Here is a 19,855-nt window from a genome sequence, read left to right as displayed (position 1 = left end):
CCTAAGTGACCCACTTTTCCAAATGTGTATGTTGTACGGAAAAGAATAATCAGAGCTAGTAACCAGTAACTAGGGATGTGGATAATATGGTAACAGGAAACCACAGACAAAGCCCAGAAGTAGAGAAATGGAATGCAGCAGTGATGACATCCAAGGTTTACGAGTCTCATTAATTATGTTATTGCGTGCACCCATTGTTGTAATAGAAAACTGGATTTATTGTTGGACCTGTAGACCAATGGTCCCCAACCACCGGGCTGCTGTAGACAATCATTTTACTCTGTAATCAGGACCTAGTTCATAACTTACTTAAGTCTTCCTGTAGCCACCCTTCTGTAACATATAGTTTTACTGGTAATCAACTGAGAATGTAAAAGCTCTACCAAATTCATGCTCAGGTTGATCAGCTTTGACTGGTCTCCTGGGGTGTCCGGTTTTTAATAAATTGCCCATTACTTCAAACATCAACTTCATGTGATCTTTCAATTTGTTCCTATATGTGTACAAATATAGGGGATTCTTTACCCTCAGAATCCCCTCCAATAACTTACCTACCACAGATGTTAAGTTTATTGGTCTATAGATCCCAGGTTTTTCATTACATCCCTCAAAACAACATTAACCTCCTTCCAATCTTCCATCACCTCAACCATTGCTAATGATGGTCCATATAATGCAAATACCTCAACTTGGGCCATATAATGCATACATGTCAGCAAGAGCTACCGTAATTCCTTCTCTAGTTTCCCACAGTGTTTTTACACATACCTGATCAGGCCCCAAAGATTTATTTACTTTCATACATTTTTAAATAGCCACCACCTCCTTTATTGTAATGTGGACTATCCTCAAAGACATCTTTCCAGTTTCCTCATCTTTACATCTTAATTCACAGCAAAAACAGAAGGGAAATACTCATCCCCTACAGCTCCTTACATAGATCACCACTTTGGTCTTCAAGAGATCCTATTCTGTCCCTAGTTATTCTTTTTCTTTTTATATAATGTGACATTCCATTTTATTTACTCAGGTCCATCACCCATACTGGGGCATAGGACACTGACAGCAGCTCACCAGAATCCTCTACCCTGGGCCAGTCTTTCAAATTGTATCTCATCTTCTTGGTATCCGAAGATCCTTTCTTTCCCAGCGCTGAGGTTATTGTAGTTTCTGTAGCTCTGGGTTTTTATGGGTCGTGTTGCTAACTCATGCCCAACTCTCCTCCTTTTGCAGCCAAGCTTGGGACCATCCATGGCAGAATTACATTCCTTGTTGCCCTCCTGAGTTCTTAAAGTATATTACTGCATTCCTAGAACTCCTCCAGCAGTCTGTACCTGCTCCAAGTTGTCTCCTTTTTCCTGATCAGAGGCCAATATCTCATGCTCCAGGATTCCCTACTCCAACCTCCATTCTATCAGGTATATGCAGATCTTAAAGTCTCACTATCTCACTTTTAAAGCTCTCCCACTTTTTGGATGTCTCCTTGCCCGCAAACAACCTATACCAATCAACTTTCACATATTCCTGCCAAATACATTTAAAATTTGCCTTGCTCCAGTTTAGAGCATTAACTTGTGGGCCAGCTCTGTCCTTTTCCATAAATATTTTAAAATGAATAAAACTATGGTCATTAGGCCCAAATTCCACCCCTACCGATACTTCACTCAATTAGTGGTCTTTGCCTATTTCCCAGGAGAGAGTTGAGTTTTGCCCTGTATATTGCCTGACAAAACTTTCCTGAACACATTGAACAAATCCCATCCCATTCAAGCCATTTGCTTTATGGCAGTCTCAGTTTATATTAGGAAAATTACAATCCCCTGGGACGACCCTATTATCTGTGCAATTTTCCACATGTTCCTACAGATATTAAACACAAAAAAAAATCTGCAGGTGCTAGAAATCCAGAGTAACACACACAAAATGCTCGATGGAATGGAATAAAGTATTGAAGTTTTGGCTTCAGACCCTTTATTGATGCAGTTTGTGTAGGTTTACCCCCTACATTTATTCCTCTAACTCAGGGCTTCCCAAGCGTTTTATGCCACGGAAAAATACCATTAAGCAAGGGCACTGTGTACCCCAGGTTAGGAAACACCGCTCTAATTGCTTGTTGACTATTTGGGAGTGTATAGTACAAACCCCAACAAGATGATCATCTCCTCATTTTTCACCTCCATCCATGGTGGATAATCCCCCTGTAATTTAATCTCAGACTACTGCTGTGATATTGTCCTTAACCAAAAATGCAACTCCCCCTCATTTCCGCCTGTAGCATTTGCACCTTTCCGTGACACAGATTTGCATTATGGAAAATTATGCTACAGACTGCTTTCTAGGAACACAACACCCTGTAACACTGTGAAATTTGTACTTTTGTTGCATCTGTTCCTTTTTTATAAGCAGAGCTGTGGGGCTATTACAATCCCTATTGAACCACACAGAGTTTAATGGTGGATTTGAAACTATGGTGCTTCTGACAAAAACATAATATTACTTTCATACTACAACTATATTGTGTATTCAAGCAGAAAAAGATATTCAGATCCACAACTCAGGTTAGCTGCACTAACTACACAATGAAAATCAAATAAATTACATTATATCTTTACTTATTATGATGCAATAAATAACTTGTGGAAGTAGTCACAACTGTCTGCAAATGAAATCAAACAAATCCTTTAATTTTCATACTCTCTTGATTACTCACCTCTACTATTACTCTCTGGATATGCAATAACAGGCTTCTCTGGGGATCGACTCAAGTCAACATTGAGGAAGGGCTTATCCATTGGGTATGCAGCAAATGACGGCATGGACAAAGTGTCAGACATTGGTAACACTTGAAAACTCCCATCCAAAGAGTGCTGCAGGGATTTAATAAAATGCAATTATAACACAATAAAAGACAAAGCTTGGAAACAAATAAATTGCCACTGTCGAAAAGATCTTGGACACTTGAGATATATACATCTGGTAACTTTACTTGGATGCTCTTTTATGCTTGGGCAGTACAGTTGATCAATTCTACTTTGAATGCAAGAAATTACGAATTGACAAAAGCCAAGTTGCTTGATAATCTATATTGAAAATTAAAATAAACAGAATTGGTGAAGTAGCTTCTGAATCCTTCGTGTGTCAGCAAAATTGAACCCAGGTCACTGGCATTGTAATAGCATTACGCCAATCACCATGATCCTCCTAAATACAGCGAATTGTTCAGAAAGGCTTTAATTGTCACATAAATTTCTGCAAGGTAGCTTAGTGGTTAGTGTGATGCTATTACAGCTCGGGACGTTCTGGAATTCAGTCCCAGCTCTGTCTTTAAGGAGTTTGCATGCTCTCCTGTAGTCACACATTTCCTCTGGGTTCTCCAATTTCCTCCCAACAGTCCGAAGATGTTACCAATTAGTAGAAAACTGGTCACTGTAAATTGTCCTGTGATTAGGCTAGCGTTAAATAGGTGGGTTGCTGGGTGATGCAGCTCATTAGGCCGGAAGGGCCAGTTCCGTGCTGTATCACTAAATAAATAAAATCATATTGCACTTTGCAAAAATGTAGTTGATGCATACAATTTAGATTCCAGCAAAAAGAAATTGCATCCCTCGGCTGCTTCAGTTTCATATTTTATCTAATCCAACATTTATGGCTATGATATATATGACAAAAGACTAAAGCAATCAAATAAATGCTTACATCAATAAATTATAAATTGGTACATTTATAAAGAACCTTTAATACACCTAAATGCTCTAAAGGTACTTGTATCAAAGCACCATCAAAACTGGCATTGGACGATATAAGCAAATATTAGAGCAGATGACCAAAGCTTGGATGCAGAGTTTTAAGGAACTTTTTGTAAAAAAATAGGAAAGCTAGGTTCAGGAAGGCAATTCCAGAGATTAGGTCCATCGACAATAGAAAGTACGCTTCTTAAAAGTGACATAATCACAGTTAAAAGACAAATCTGGAGGCATCCACGTTATTGTAGAATTTTACAACAGGAGAAGATTGCAGAGATAAAAGGAAATGTATGGATTTAAAGTCAATGTGTTGATAATTGGCAAAAAAAATTGATTAATTAGCATAGAAAGAATGGGTGCAAAGGATCTGGTTATATCAAATTCTTGTCACCAAGTTCACAACCAATGTTTCCAAGTTACAAAGGACAAGATAAGATTTGGTCTAAAAATCATTGTATATGCTGAGGGGCCTGAACTATGTATATTAATCTCACTTCTCATTACTACCATCAGGTAGGAGATACAGAAGGCTAATGATGCATACTCAACCTTTAACAAACAGCATCTTCTCCTCCACTATCAGATTTCTGAATGGTTCATGAACACCACCTCACTGTTCCTCTTTTACACAATTCATTTAACAAATGGTAATTTTTATGACTTGCAGTGTACTGCAGCCGCAAAAACAACAAATTTCACAGCATGTTAGTGATAATAAACCTGATTCTTGGGTTGACCCCACATTTAAGTTGAATACTCCTTCGCTGCCCACATATTCCACTGCTTACAGGCGCCTTTATTCAAGAACATTTGTCAGAATCAGGATTATATCACTGGCATGTGTCCTGAAATTTGTTATCTGAACAGCAGTTCAATGCAATACATAATACAGAAGAAAAAAAGTAATAATAAATAAATCAATGGCAGTATACGTATAATGAATAGATCAAAAATGATGCAAAAATAATACATACTTAAAAAGTGAGGTAGTGTTCACAGGATCAATGTCCATTTGTCATCAAATAATGTATAAATTATATAACCATGAGATCTGCTTGCTCACAGGTAGCCACAAAGCATGAAACCCAAAAGAACCCAATTGAAAATGAAGAATCAGGAATAAAAATAAAAGACCAACACTCAATGTGTACGAGAAAGAAAAAAACACAAATCATGCAAACAGTAGAAGCGAACCGCAGCATTCCAAACCAACACTGAGTCCTCAGATCCGAACCCTAGAGCAGCTCGGAGCAGGTCCAAAACCTAGCTTATCAGTTCACCATATTAGAAGCACGAACACAGCAGCCGGGGCAGTTGTCATAGCCTCAGCACCATGGAGATGACCATCTTGGAGATGACCATCTTGGAGAACACACAAAATTGACTCTCATCCTGACCAAAACCCTGTCTTTACCGTCTATTTTAGCTGGCAATTAAATAAACCCAACATCAGAACAGCAAAATACTTCCGCTTCGGCACACTGGAGAGAGGAGTGAAGATTGTGGAGAGAAGCAAAAATTGGCTGGCATCCAATCTGGGCCAGCGTTTAAATTGTCTAAGCAGCAAATCGTACCACACACTAGGACCCAGGCACTGTTACTGCGAAAGGCTCTTGGCCTAGACCACATGTACAAACAAGCTGGATGAACTCAGCAGGTCAGGCAGCATCCATTGACTGCTCATTTCAACGGATGCTGCCTGACCTGCTGAGTTCATCCAGCTTGTTTGTACGTGTTGATTTAACCACAGTATCTGCAGTGTACTTTGTGTTTACTTGGTCTAGACCACATCGTCCAGTGACTCACTCCAGGTCCAGATTTCGCTGCACTGCCTGAAGCAACTCTCAAAAACTCTTCAAATCAGCTCAGTGCCCAGAGTAATCCAACCTCACACCCAATTGTACTGGCACCAGTCTCCTCTGCCTGGGCCCTAACTTCTCTCGCCACCCAGACTGATCCAACCTCACTCATCAGAACTCCATCTGCAAAGACCCGGGAACACACCATCTCACCTCATCCTCCGAACTTCCCTCACCCCTTCAACATTTGCAGCGATAATTTAACACAATTTACCTCAAAAAATGTATCCTAGTTATTTTTAGTTAGACTTCTCAGCTTTTTGACTATCAGAAAGCTGTCACACACATTTGGTAGCGCCACCTTAACTGGAAGGACTATTAAATGGACTGTTCATTGAAAGCAAATGGCCGGTTCATTAATTTGCTTTCTTTTCTTCAGTCAATATCTATATACCCAGTGCAAGATGGGCATTCAAATATCTCCATGTGCTGCTGCCAGGTCTGATCTAGCTTCAGACTGTAAGCTTTCAAGGAATATATCAGATTGACTGCTTTCCACAATTCTGTGTCCTGGAGCGCAAGAATGATGTGTCCAGCAATTTGCTTCAGGCTTCTTGTCACTCTGGGTACCAAATGAAATTTCAGTGGTTTATCTCAATTTGCTTGTAAAATCTGAGTATAACTGGGAAGAACAGCCTATTGTTATTTGTCCTTGAAATTAGTGGTTTGCAGAAGTTAATCAATTACACCAGAAGATCTGGAGAAGAATTGGATAAACACTGCAGATTTTCTCATTAACCAAAGCATGCAATCAAATTTACTTGGAAATCTCTAGATTTGTGCAATGCCACTACAAACATCATATGGATGAGATTTAAGAACTTTCATAAATCAAGGAGTTGGCTTCTCACTATGAATAAACAACAGACACTATTAAGTAGAAAATTTATCCCAAAGGCATTACTGACCAGAAATATTTTGACATTTAGTTTTCTACATTAACCATATTTCACAAAAGCCACAGGAGGATTAGAAATCATGTCTTGGCTTCTAATTTACCAATCCACTTTATGACTACTACGCTTTGGAAACGAGATTGATTTTCATTAAAAATACTTTTAAGAAGGGGCATGTGCCAGGACACAATTGGCGTTTTGTATTCTCTCAAGCTTAAAGAAGCCAAAGTTTAAACTTGCCAAAGGTAGTTTAAGAACAGTAAAAACTAATGGCTTCAGTGGCAGATCAACAGATGCAGGGGCATCCCAAGGTAATGTGAATAGTTAAAAGTACAAATATATAGAATTATCGATATACAAACAAATGTAATTCAAAGAGATTTTATATTCTGGTTTTGAACCAAGGAGGTTCTCACCACCTTAACAGGATATTGCAACTGAAAAATAAGACGAATATCCGATTAACAGCACTATAATTCTCCCTGTGTAGGGAGTTCCCATCTGCTGTTCCTAATTCTGAGCTCCTGTCAGAGGAAAGGCAAAATGGTCAGTAGAGTGCTGGAGGAATCCAGCGGGTCTGTGAAGGCAGAGTGTCGTTGTTCCACCTTGGGGTTCACGGACCCCTCGCTAAATGGTAGGGGTCTGCGGCATTATAAAAAAAAAGGCGGTGAGCCAGCAGAAGAGGACATACCCGCAGCGGCTGTCACTGAACTAGTCTGCAACCCCATTTACGCTGGAGGAGGACCTCACCTGCCGGTTCCCGTGCACAGCTGCCATGTCCGGGGGCTTCCGCTGGCAACTTCAGCCCAAGGGTCGCCCACCCAGCCGCGCGCATGCGCGCCCAGCCGGAAAAGCCGCGCGCAGCGCCGTGAACGCGCTCGGGCGAAGCGGGCAAAGTCACCGCGCGGACGCGCCTGGGGTGTTACCCAATGAGCTCGACCCGCCGATCGCGGTGAATCCGAACGTTTCCTTTTCTGTCGCTATTCTTGTTCATTAAAACACATTGTTGTTGAAAAATTGTTGTGCGAGCTAACTAATGTGGGTGTGACGCGAATTTTTAGAAATACGATCGTGGTTTTTTTCGGACCTGTGTCTCGAGCTTTTCAAACTGCCCAAGTTTGGTTGCGCCGCACCGGCCGTACAACCGCTCGCGCGCCTGGGCTTCCAACCGTCAGTTTACATCGGTGGCCGCGCTTGTAGGAAGCTGCGATCTGACTGGATGGAGCTGTCTGAGCGTTCGGGGCACTTCGCCGTATGGAGTCTTCCTATTGGCTCAAAGGTCATGTTGCGTTCACCAACGTCCGGTTCTGATGTCGCCGGTTCGTGTGGTGTGACGCCGGGAGGTCAGATTCGTTCTATTATTCTTTATTTGGTTGATTGCCCCTTTGATTTTTTTAAAGGGAAGATTTTTTTTCATCTACCCTATGCGTGAAGAAACCGGTTGAGGTGTTGAAATTTGACGGCGGGTGGTTGCGGCTATTGATTGGTATTTGAAATAATGGCCGCGCTTTACGCCTGCACCAAATGCCACCAGCGGTATCCGTTCGAAGACCTGTCTCAGGGCCAGCAGCTGTGTAAGGTTCGTAGTCATCATCAGCCCTTCCTCGAGGTTACTGCGCTGTCTATGTGATTTCGGCCGAAATTAATCGGCGCTGAAATCCGATTAAGGCCTTTGCTTTCGGAGTCTGTGTTCCTTCCTTGTCAGCGGCTTCCCTGGTATGGCACCACCCAGGTACCCGGTCTGTTATGTACCACAGCTCGCAGTTAAACTTTCAAAACGGCAGGGGGGTTTTTCCATAGCGCATGTTTACTTGTAAACAGTAGGGTGGAGATTTGGTTGAGCTTTTAATTTAAACGCAGCTTTACTTATTTAACCGCTGTATTCGAACATGAACACACTTTCTGTTTGTCTCTCTCCCTCTCTCCCTCTCTCTCATACACACAGACACACTCAGTGCATTAGGGTGAACAAAGAACATAGGGATAGGACAGGAAAGCGGTCCAAGGCATTTTTCCTCTTTCTCCTTACGGCACAGGAAGCTGTTCCAGCCCAATGAGTTTTATAGATCAGCTCATAGGATCATCCCATCTTATTCTTTTCATCCTGTTTTTCACACACATCACCGCTTCCCAGATTCTACACTTAGGCAATTTGTAGTGGCTAATTAACCTACCAATCTGCATTTTTTATGGGATGAAAGTGAAACGTAAGACGGAAGTCCACAAGGTTATTATGAGAACGTACGTAGATAGAACAGTACTGCACAGGAATATGCTCTTTGGCGCTCAGTTGCTATGCAGACTATGATGCCAATTTAAACTGCACATCTGTCTACACATGGTCCACCTCTCCATTCATGGCCTGGCATGGTTCTTAAACATTAGTGTTGTATCCACATTCACCACCTTCCACCTTCCCCTGCAGTACGTGTAGGCACATACCATTCTATTAAAAAATCTTGTTTTGTAAGTTTAAGAAAAAGAATCTTTCCCCTTGTCATCTTAAAGCTATGTCCTCAAAAGTTTGGCATCAGAAAATACTCAGGCTATCTACCCAATCTTTGCCTGTTACAATTTTATAGACTTATATCAGGTCACCCCTCAGCCTCTGATGTGTCACCAAATGCAATCCCAAGTTTGTATAACCTCATAGCTAATGTCCATTTGGGCAAATTCACAATGAACCTCATCTGCACCTTCTCCAGATCTTTCCTGCCGTGTAGCAACCACATCTGCGCACACTACTCCAAATGTGGTTTCATACAGATGCAATGTGGCCTCCAGACTATGAGCCTCAATACCCTGACTTTTTTTTCCATCATATCTACTTGCATTGCCTCTTTCAGGGAGTTATGAGTGCACTTCAAGACCCTGTTCAGGTACACTGTTTTTCGTGTTGCTGTCCTGATGCAGTATTTCATCCCAAAATGTTTAGAAACCCTGCCCCCACTCCATGAATGGATGCTGCTCAACCCACTGAGTTCCTTCAGCAGATTGTGATCCAGATTTCATCATCTGCAGTGTCTTGTGTCTTAAAGAGTAGTGCCATTTACTACATACTTTCCTCTTACAGTGTGCAACATCTCCCACTTGCCCAGATGAAACTATCTGCCATTTCTCTATCTTTATTTCCAACTAGTCCATATCCTTTTGAATCTTTTGACAACTAACCTCACTATCCACAACTCTATCAAATGAACTTTTATGTCATCTGGAAACTTGCTAATCAGCCCACCTAGATTTTTCTGTTGTTCAGAAACAACAGAAGTCCAAGCATTGACCCTTGCAGTACACCACTGCTTACACACCTCCAGTCAGAATAACATCCCTGCACAGCTACCAGAGGGTCTTTCCAAACTATCCATATAGAGAATCATGGGTCAGGTTTGAACCCAGGTCACTGAACTATAAGGCAGTTCATGATTATATTTGAACAATAGAGCAGTCAGGAGGAGCTGAATTAGCCTATACAGTTGTTTCTGTTTTACATTTTCAAATAGATACCTATTGAATTGCTTGTTTATTTGTTCTGTAGAAAATGTTCCAAAAGCAGCTACACTTGTTCAACATTATCTGTTCAAAGGCTGATTTTTAAAGTAACTTCAAGACTCGCAGAATACTCATCTACTATTAATTTCTTCACCTTGGTCAGGGATTGATGTTTCTGACTTGAACTGAAACTGGCGAATAGTTATGGGGAAACTATGATTTAGCATTCAATCTTTGTAAATATCCATATTAATTTTTATTTCTGTATAACTTGGAACTGCTTTTAAACCTATCCAAAATGGTAGTAAACATAGCTTTCATAAAGTTTTATAGCATGGTAGGACTATTTGGGCCATTGTACCTGTGCAAACTCTTCTGGAACAAGTCCCAGGATTTTAGCAAGTGTTTCCACTTTAAAAATTTACTCTCAATTCCCAAAGTTACGAAGCAAAAAAAAATGCTGATGCTATAAATCTGCAATAAAGAAATAGAAAAAAAGCTGGAAATATTCATTATGCAAGGCAGCATCTGTAGAAAGAGAAATAGTTAACATTTCAGGCCATACCCTTATCAAAAAAGGTAGAAGAGAAAACAAATTATTTTATTTGGAGTAGGATCAGCTTATGGTGATAAAGCTGTTGGTAAAGTTATTTGGGTGATGAAAGGAGTCCATACTGAAACATTAACTCATTTTCTCTTAGTTAGTGCCTGGCATGCTAATTCTTTCTATCATCTTCCAAGTTCTATATCCTTCCCAAAAAACTATATACTCTTTTCAAATTATCTTCACAGAAAAAATTCAAAAGCAGGAAGTATTTTTATTTGTTCAATAAAGATCCTTGTAATGGATGTCTCTTAAAAAGTAAATCTAGGCCCAAGATTATAACTGGAAGTATTTCACTGATGAAGATTTGTAATGTTTCACAATAGAGTACATACAGGCATTCTAGCAAATACTTTTAATTGTGCTCCAGCCTTATCCGATGACCATGAGCTCTTCAAGCTTTATGCTTGTGGGTTCTTGAGCCAGCAAGCAGTCCCATCTGCTTTCTGTAGGATTTGCTCTTCCTAGTCCAGGGCAGTAAAGAGTTAATTTTACCTGCTCTATTACTGTCAAGTTAAAATTAATTTATTGAATGAATCTGCCGTTTCTTTTCTGCTTCAGATTCCTGTAACAGAGATTTGGTGGCATCAAGAAGCTTCAATCTATTAATGGTGCACTTGCACTAAATCTACTTTTGCCTGGCTTACTCTTTAAAAAAAAGCTTATTAGATTTTTAAAGGTAGTTGCCAACAAACAGCCAGAATTGTCTTTGTCATAGACGTACAATACCAAAGCAAGCCCTCCAGCCCACTGTCCATGCCCATTATCGAGTCCAGATTTACCAGCATTTTGTACTTAAGCTTTTAATGCCTTGGTGATTCCGGTGATCATCTCAGCTAAAATATCATAGGAACACCTGTTTACTCCACTACTAAATGGGTTAATTGTGGTCACAAATACTGAGATACAGTGGAAAACTTCATACTCTTCATACAGATCAGTTCATTACAACAGTGCATGGAGGTAGAAAAGGGCAAAACAATAACATATTGCAGAATAAAATATTAAATTTACAGAGAAAGTTCAGTGCAAATAGATCAATGAGCTATGGCATAACTATTAGAGAAATAAATACCATCTAGATGTTATCAAACATTATAGGTAGTACAGATTGTAGTGGGAAATAATCATATCTATTCTATCTAACATACATTATTAAAATGGAAATTCAAAGCAAAACTTAATTTAAAATACTGTATCATAATATAGGCAGGTGATGGGTAGAGTGTATATGTTTACAAATTAATGTGGAGAGCAATCCTGAAGAACCAATAATTTACAGAATACAATTCTCCAGAGTGCCTAACATCTTCATTAAAATTTTCAGATAGCAATATTTTGTAGAAATTTGCTTGATTCATTGAGTAATCAAGTCATGTATTCTAAATATGTATTTTCATTCTTCTGATTATCAGTTTAACATCACAAATGTAACCAGGAATTGATGTACAAGTCCACAATCCCTTATCCAAAATTCTGAAATTCAAAAAGGTCCGAAAACCGAAGTTTTTTTTGCCAGCAGCTGATGTCTGGTGCTAGCAGAGGTTGCCAGACGTCAGTTGTGGCTCAGCGCTCGTACTGGTTACACGTGCATTTGCTGTTCGCTGATATTTTGTGTTCACTCAACACACACAAAATGCTGGTGGAACACAGCAGGCCAGGCAGCATCTATAAGGAGAAGCACTGTTGACATTTCAGGCCGAGACCCTTCGTCAGGACTAACTGAAAGGAAAGACAGTAAGAGATTTGAAGGTAGCAGGGGGAGGGGAAAGTGCGAAATGATAGGAGAAGACCGGAGGGGGTGGGGTGAAGCTGAGAGCCGGAAAGGTGATTGGCAAAAAGGATACAGAGCTGGAGAAGGGAAAGGATCATTGGACAGGAACCTAGGAAGAAAAAGGGGGAGGGGAGCACCAGAGGGAGATGGAGAACAGGCAGAGTGATGGGCAGAGAGAGAGAGAGGAAAAAAACAACTAAATATGTCAGGGATGGGTTAAGAAGGGGAGGAGAGGCATTAATAGAAGTTAGAGGTCAATGTTCATGCCATCAGGTTGGAGGGTACCCAGCCAGTATATAAGGTGTTGTTCCTCCAACCTGAGTGTGGCTTCATCTTGACAGTAGAGGAGACATGGATAGACATTTCAAAATGGGAATGGGACGTGGAATTAAAATGTATAGCCACTGGGAGATCCTGCTTTCTCTGGCGGACAGAGCATAGGTGTTCAGCGAAACGGTCTCCCAGTCTGGATCGGGTCTCAACAATATATAAAAGGCCATACCGGGAGCACCGGACGCAGTATACAACACCAGCCGACTCACAGGTGAAGTGTCGCCTCACCTGGAAGGACTGTCTGGGGTCCTGAATGGTGCTGAAGGAGGAAGTGTAAGGGCAGGTGTAGCACTTGTTCCGCTTACAAGGATAAGTGCCAGGAGAGAGATTGGTGGGAAGGGATGGTGGGGACAAATAGACAAGGGAGTCACATAAGGAGCGATCCCTGCGGGAAGCAGAATGGGTGGGGGAGGGAAAGATGTGCTTTGTAGTGGGATCCTGGTGGAGGTGGCGGAAGTTACGGAGAATTATACATTGGATCCGGAGGCTGGTAGGTTGGTAGGTGAGGACAAGGAGAACCTTATCCCGAGTGGGGTGAGGGCAGATGTGCAGGAAATGAGAGAGATGCGTTTGAGAGCAGAGTTGATGGATGAAGAAGGGAAGCCCCTTTGTTTAAAAAAGGAAGACATTTCCTTTGTCCTGGAATGAAAAGCCTCATCCTGAAAGCAGATGCGGCAGAGGCAGAGGAATTGTGAGAAGGGGATAGCATTTTTGCAAGAGACAGGGTGGGAAGAAGAATAGTCCAGGTAGCTGTGAGAGTCTGTAGGCTTATAGTAGATATCAGTAGATAGGCCATCTCCAGAGATGGAGACAGAAAGATCAAGAAAGGGGAGAGAGTTGTCAGAAATGGACCAGGTAAATTTGAGGGCAGGGTGAAAGTTGGAGGCAAAATTAATGAAATCAACGAGCTCAGCATGCATGCAGGAGGCAGCGCCAATGCAGTCGTTGATGTAGCGAAGGAAAAGATGGGGACGGATACCCGTATAGAGTTGGAACATGAGTTTTCCACAAAACCAACAAAAAGGCAGGCATAACTGGGACCCATGCGGGTGTCCATGGCTACTCCTTTGGTTTGGAGGAAGTGGGAGGAGCCAAAGGAGAAATTACTGAGTGTAAGAACTAATTCTGCTGGACAGAGGAAAGTGGTGGTAGAGGGGAATTGGTTAGGTCTGGAATCCAAAAAGAAGCAGCAAGCTTTGAGACCTTCCTGGTGGGGGATGGAGGTATATAGGGACTGGACATCCATGGTGAAAATAAGGCGGTGGGGGCCAGGGAACTTAAAATCGTTTGAAAAAAATTCAAAGCGTGAGAAGTGTCATGAACATAGGTGGGAAGAGATTGATCAAGGGGGGATGAAACAGTGTCAAGGTATGCAGAAATGAGTTCAGTGGGGCAGGAGCAAGCTGAGACAATGGGTCTACCTGGACAGGCAGGTTTGTGGATCTTGGGTAGGAGGTGGAAACGAGAAGTTGCGGGGTGTGGGAACTATGAGGTATTTTATGTTCACTGTTGACTTTGTGTTTAATTTCACTGTAAAAATGTCAAAAAGAGCTGCAGATACCCCTATTGGTAACAATGAGAAAAAGAGAAGGAAGTATCTATCATCAATAATGCAGAAAGTGGAGTTATTGCAGAAGCTTGATCGTGGTGCGGCATCTTACTAAAGAATATGGTGTTGGAACTATCACTGTATATGATTTAGAGAAACAGAAAGACAAATTACTGAAGTTTTATAGTGACAGTGATGTTCTACATTTATTCCAGTAAGTCATTTACCATGTATTTGATTCGGTTCGTTTGAAGCTATATATTTTTGTTTTATTGAATGCTTTTCTTGGAAATAATTTCTTTCTTGTCATTATTCCCTAAATGATACAGTATAACAACTATTTACATAGCATTTACATTGTAATAAGTATTATAAGTAATCTAGAGATTATGTAAACTACACGGGAGGATGTGTATAGGTCCGGAGCTTCACTGGGTCCTAAAGTCCACCCACACTGAGACAGGTTAAATAAGGGACTTGAGCATACGTAGTTTTTGGTATCCGCGGGGGGGTCCTGGAACCAATAAGGAGGGATTCTGAAATCTGGAAAACTGAATTCCGAAATGCAACTGGCCTTGAGGATTTCGGATAAGGGATTGTGGACCTTTATTAAGTAATTTGAAACCATTTTCTGTGTTGTATGTGTCTGACATTAACTTCACAATTTTCTAGTTGTAGAAATAACTTAAATATTCTCATGCTTTATATAGTAAAGAAAATACATAAAATAGATTATCTGTTTATACAATATTGATTTATTAGTTGATTTAACTGTTCCTTAAATTGTGCCCCCTACTTCCACAATGCCCCCATAACTTCCTGTTGTTCAGAAATACCAATGGTTGGGTATTTGGCCCCAGATTCCTAGCAGCCATCTGCTCCCCCACACCTAAATCTCAAAAGTACTAATTTCTCTGAATATTTTTTGCACTGTTATAAAAGAAAGTCTTAAGTGAGAATATTAACTGGAGTAATTTCCAATTTTAGCAATACTGTATCATTTACTGGGCACCACCAAAGTTCTGTTGAAAATGCTGGAGAATCGGAGTTGTAGTGTATGTACTTGCTGTGCGCATCAAATTTGCATATGCTGTGTTTGTAATTTGGTTATTTAATTAAAATTTGAATATTTCAAACTTTGTTTTCAATTAATTTGCTAGTTTTTTTCTGCTTCTAAATAATTCATATTCATATTGTACAATAATACCTTTTTGAGTTGCCAGGAATAAGCTGTATATCACATTGTATTCTATTCTTGAAGTGATCTACTGCTTAAAACATAATTTTTTCAAACTCTAGCTCTAAGGTATACGTGACAAGCTAAGTATAGACCCTATTATAAAATGCTTTCTCCTTTCATCAGTGGGGGAATTATACAGTAGACTTTTAGTTCCTATCCAACCTGATGAGCAGTTCTATCTAATGTTTTTCTTTTAATATCGAAATTTTCAGAGATGTTTTACAGTATCTCTAATAATGAGCTGCTTTGTTTAAAAAATGTTTCAAAAATGATGGGTTATATTACCTTATCTTATTTCTCCTCTAAACAGGAGTGTCGCATAGCACATCCAGTCGTCAAGTGCACATATTGCAGAACTGAATTCCAACAAGAAAGGTATAGTGATGGTGATGTGTTTTTATTTAGTTCCATAATCTTTGAAATAGTAAATATTTCTGAATTACGGGTTTCTTATTTTATGCAGCAAAACCAACACAATATGCAAGAAATGTGCACAGAATGTGAAGCAGTTTGGAACAGTAAGTTGATGCAGCACTTTTTATTAGATAACACAGTTACTGGAATTTTCAAAATCATAATAAAGCAGAACATGTCAATTGTGTTACTAATAAAGTTATTAGTACTTCACAATCAATGGTAAAACCTATGTTTATAAATTTAAATAATAATATTTTGTAATATTCAAAAATCTGGTTTCTGAGTTTGAATGGGTTAAGCAGGTTTTCTTTGATTACTTTTGCCTGTTTTTTTAAATTTTGTGTTTTTTCTCTGTTTTCATTTCCCTCGTGTTCTATCTGCGGGTTATGTGAGAATTGTCGCGTTAATCTTGCTCTGTAATTCAATCACCTGTGGTAATCAATCATAAAGTAGTTTTCCCTGCCAAAGGGTGTAGATAAAATTCCATTCCATAATCATGATGTTTACTGAAGTACTGATAGGCTGCTTTCACCTGCTGATCAAAAAGGAAAAAAAATCACATGAAAGAAAAATAAAATTCTACCTCATTTTAAACTATTGTTGAAAATTATCATTGTTGATCATTGAATTCCTGGAGGTATTTCATCTACAGAACAGATCTTCACCATGCTGCTGGTTATTTTTCAAAGTCATTTGCATGTACAAGAAAATTGCATGGTGATAATGATATAAATGTATCATTTTCTAAGTTTATTTGTGACTGACCCACCATCACTGATTAACTTCAGAGATAACCTTTTGTTACCACTAGTTTTATTTAAAAGAAAAATACATTTGAGTTGCCTGAGATAATATTTATGTCCTTTTGATACATTCATTTATATTTTCTTGTTTCATTTTAAGTATCTTTGGTATAATATAATTAAATTATAAACTTTAATTGTATCTTGTAACAAAACAACTATCAAAATGGTCTGTATAGTATAAATCTATTGATTATATATGATCTAGTATTTCCTTGTAAGAAAGCAAAATAATGTCTTTATGACAGAGAAATTCAGTAGAGTATAATTTGGTTTGCAAACATTATTGCATATTATCAATGGCAGTAGTCATATTTTGCATTATGTCTCTCAGTAACTCTGAGGTAACAATATTCACTGTATTCTAAAATGAAACAACAGTCTCTGGTGACCATGTTATATAGTTGAATACAGGTTTCCCCCGCTATTCAAAGGAAGAGCGTTCCTATGAAACCGTTTGTAAGCCGAAATGTCGTAAAGCGAAGAAGCAATTACCATTAATTTATATGGGAAAAATTTGAGCGTTCCCAGACCCAAAAAATAACCTACCAAATCATACCAAATGACACATAAAACCTAAAAGAACACTAACCTATAGTAAAAGCAGGAATGCTATAAATATACAGCCTATATAAAGTAGAAATATTGTATGTACGGTGTAGTTTCATTTATCAAAATCGGGAAGGCAGTGAGCCAAAATCGATTTGGAGGGGGATAAATTGGCACGTACATGCGCACACAACTGCCCGCACAAGGCTTCACGGTCTTGGTAGTCTTTCTCAGGGTAACCACACATATAAAGCGGGTGTCTTTTTTTCGTAAAAGCAAAAATCCTCTTTGGTTAGCGAAAGCAGGTACAGGTAGTCCCCAAGCTACAAACGTCCGACTTACGGACAACTCATATTTACGAACCGAGGAAGGAGAACGCCGTCCGCCATTTTAAGTTGTTGCGGTTGACACTGTAATGAGTGTTTAACTTTTTTATCTTTGTATTTGGCTTAAATTTTTCTTAGTAAGATTCACCCTGACCCCCCTCGCCCCCATTCTGGTCGGCTGAGATCAGTGCCGGGCTGGAGAACGGAGGTTTTCAAGTTCAATCCAGTGAGAGACAGCTCTTGTGCCGGCCTGATGTCGATCCAGTGACTCCCGTACCATCCGTGCCAGATGTCGAGCTCGCAACTTGACCTCATTAAAAAAAACACTGCCACCTCCAGTTTAAATTCTCACACAGAATATTTTGGAGGATCAAATACCCAAACCCAGCACAGCCCCCACTTGTCCCATTTAGCCTGTTTCAGTGCGGTGGTCCTTAAGACCCAGCGGAGCTCAGGACCCGCCGCCTGCAGTGTTTCTGTTCCATTGACGGGAAGCGATCGCGATTGAAAATAAAGTGGAAATAATAAAACATTTAGAAAGAGGTGAAATGCCGTCAGTCATTGGAAAGTCATTAGGCTACAGTCGGTCAACGATCGGAACAATTTTAAAGTGAGAATAATGGAGCATGTGAAAGGCCCTGCCCCGATGAAAGCTACAATTATTACTAAGCAACACAGTGGTTTAATTATTGGAATACATACGTTTCTTAAGTGTTTTATATGCATAGAAAGGTAAAATGTATACTATATACTAAGACAAACGTTTGACTTACTGACGCTAAATAATACCGGATGTACTTGTTCCGACTTACGTACAAATCCGACTTAAAGACGGACTTAGGAATGGAATTTGTATGTAACCCAGGGACTACCTGTACTAATGTAGGTCTTTCGTAACAGCGAGCTGTTGCGAAGCGAACGTTTGATAAAACAGAGGCCACCTGTTTTTCAATATGATTTCCTTGGTCCATGATAACTTCTACTGCACAGCTGTCAGACCTCTTTTAGATGTTTCTGAGTTATTTCATATGCCTCAGGATAGTAAGCCAAAAGCTCAGGAAAACAGCTAAAAGAGATGGATTCTCATTTGTCCACTAGTAAATTAAGGCAGCATGTTCATGTATTAATTCTATTAATAGGAATAAAATACTTAAAATGCTTACTTTGGAATGGAAATCTGAATAATGATGTATCAATTCAAATTGGTGAAGCTTCTTGGCAAAATATTAACTTTACTTAACAAATTAATCATGTAGTTTAAAGGAACCCAGACTACCTTTTCCTGTAAAGTAAGGAATTATGTATTCCTCATAATACTGACGTCCTGTAGAACTCTTCCAATTTGATCTGTCAGAAGAGAGAAAAAAAGGGCTCTTTTCAACTTTTCAAGAGTACTTTTCAACTAAGGACCTCTTGAGTTGCCATCCCTTTGATAATGTAAAAAAACGTGCTGTTACTTTGTGCACAGGACGTTCTCACAGTCAACAACTTCAAATTTCATTAGTCCATTCTAGAAAAGGATTGTAGGTCTCTGTTTCAAGTACTTAAATTAATACTCTGATCAATATTCAAAATATTGTATAGTTTATTGTTGGATACATGGTGGTTCTCTGGTCTGGATGTTATGAAATTTTATTTGCCATTTTCACCTTCTTCTGAACTGAAGAGGGCTGTAAAGTGACACCTAAACCAAACTTATTCACTAGGAAATGTAAAATCATAGAAATAGTACAACACAAAGTAGGATATTTGGCTATATGTCAATGTGTACACTTATACTGATATGTCTGATACATCAGACATTTATATCTTTCTCTTAGGCAATTCATTTTTTCCTCTGTTCCTCTCTTTTTCTGTGTGCCCTCCAGTGTCAACCTGTTAGACCATTCTAAAGCATGAGCAGACAATGAACAAAATTTTAAAACTGGAAAAAGCTGATTTCTCCTCTACCCCCCCCCCCCCCCCCTGTTTTCCGAACGTTTGCTTTACGACAGCTCGCTGTTACGGAAGACCTACATTAGTTATCTGTTTTTGCTGGCCAAAGAGTGTTTTCACTGTTAAGAAAAAAGACAGCGCGTGCCCCGAGCAGCCAGGCTCCTCCCCGGGAACTGCATTATAGCTGCCATAGCTTAAACACGTGTCTGTGAGCATCTGTGATTTATCTTGATACATTTTGTGCATCCATTAACAAGCTGAGTTTGAAGGTACTGGAAAAGCCTAAGAGAGCTCGTAAGGGTGTTATACTTAGCACAAAACCAAATGTAATGAAGCAT

At 39.7% G+C, this 19,855-nt stretch overlaps 2 protein-coding genes across 6 annotated transcripts in view; one reads left to right on the top strand and one right to left on the bottom strand.

The window, feature by feature from the left end:
* The window catches only part of LOC132391442 (centrosomal protein of 57 kDa-like), a 35,260-nt gene extending 27,545 nt beyond the window's left edge, over positions 1-7,715 (bottom strand). The window contains exons 1-2 of one of the 4 annotated variants that reach the window (XM_059964650.1): positions 7,586-7,715; positions 2,711-2,867 (exon numbers count right to left, since the gene is read on the bottom strand). In XM_059964650.1, the coding sequence (XP_059820633.1) occupies positions 2,711-2,834 (124 nt within the window). In that variant the 5' untranslated portion in view covers positions 2,835-2,867; positions 7,586-7,715. Of the gene's footprint in view, positions 1-2,710; positions 2,868-7,189; positions 7,561-7,585 lie in introns of those variants that run through there. The other 3 variants (XM_059964649.1, XM_059964648.1, XM_059964651.1) reach the window with 3 other exon arrangements.
* A 100-nt stretch (positions 7,716-7,815) lies between these two features.
* fam76b (family with sequence similarity 76 member B) overlaps positions 7,816-19,855 on the top strand; it is a 49,020-nt gene continuing 36,980 nt past the window's right edge. For both annotated transcript variants that reach the window (XM_059964653.1, XM_059964652.1), the window contains exons 1-3: positions 7,816-8,077; positions 15,798-15,862; positions 15,951-16,005. In XM_059964653.1, coding sequence (XP_059820636.1) covers positions 7,997-8,077; positions 15,798-15,862; positions 15,951-16,005 — 201 coding nt within the window. In that variant the 5' untranslated portion in view covers positions 7,816-7,996. The remainder of the gene's footprint in view (positions 8,078-15,797; positions 15,863-15,950; positions 16,006-19,855) is intronic.

The sequence above is a fragment of the Hypanus sabinus genome, chromosome 3 (assembly GCF_030144855.1).
Source record: "Hypanus sabinus isolate sHypSab1 chromosome 3, sHypSab1.hap1, whole genome shotgun sequence".
Classification (NCBI taxonomy): Eukaryota; Metazoa; Chordata; class Chondrichthyes; order Myliobatiformes; family Dasyatidae; genus Hypanus; species Hypanus sabinus.
The sequence above is the reverse complement of the archived record's forward strand: the minus strand, read 5'-3'. Positions and strand labels throughout refer to the sequence as shown.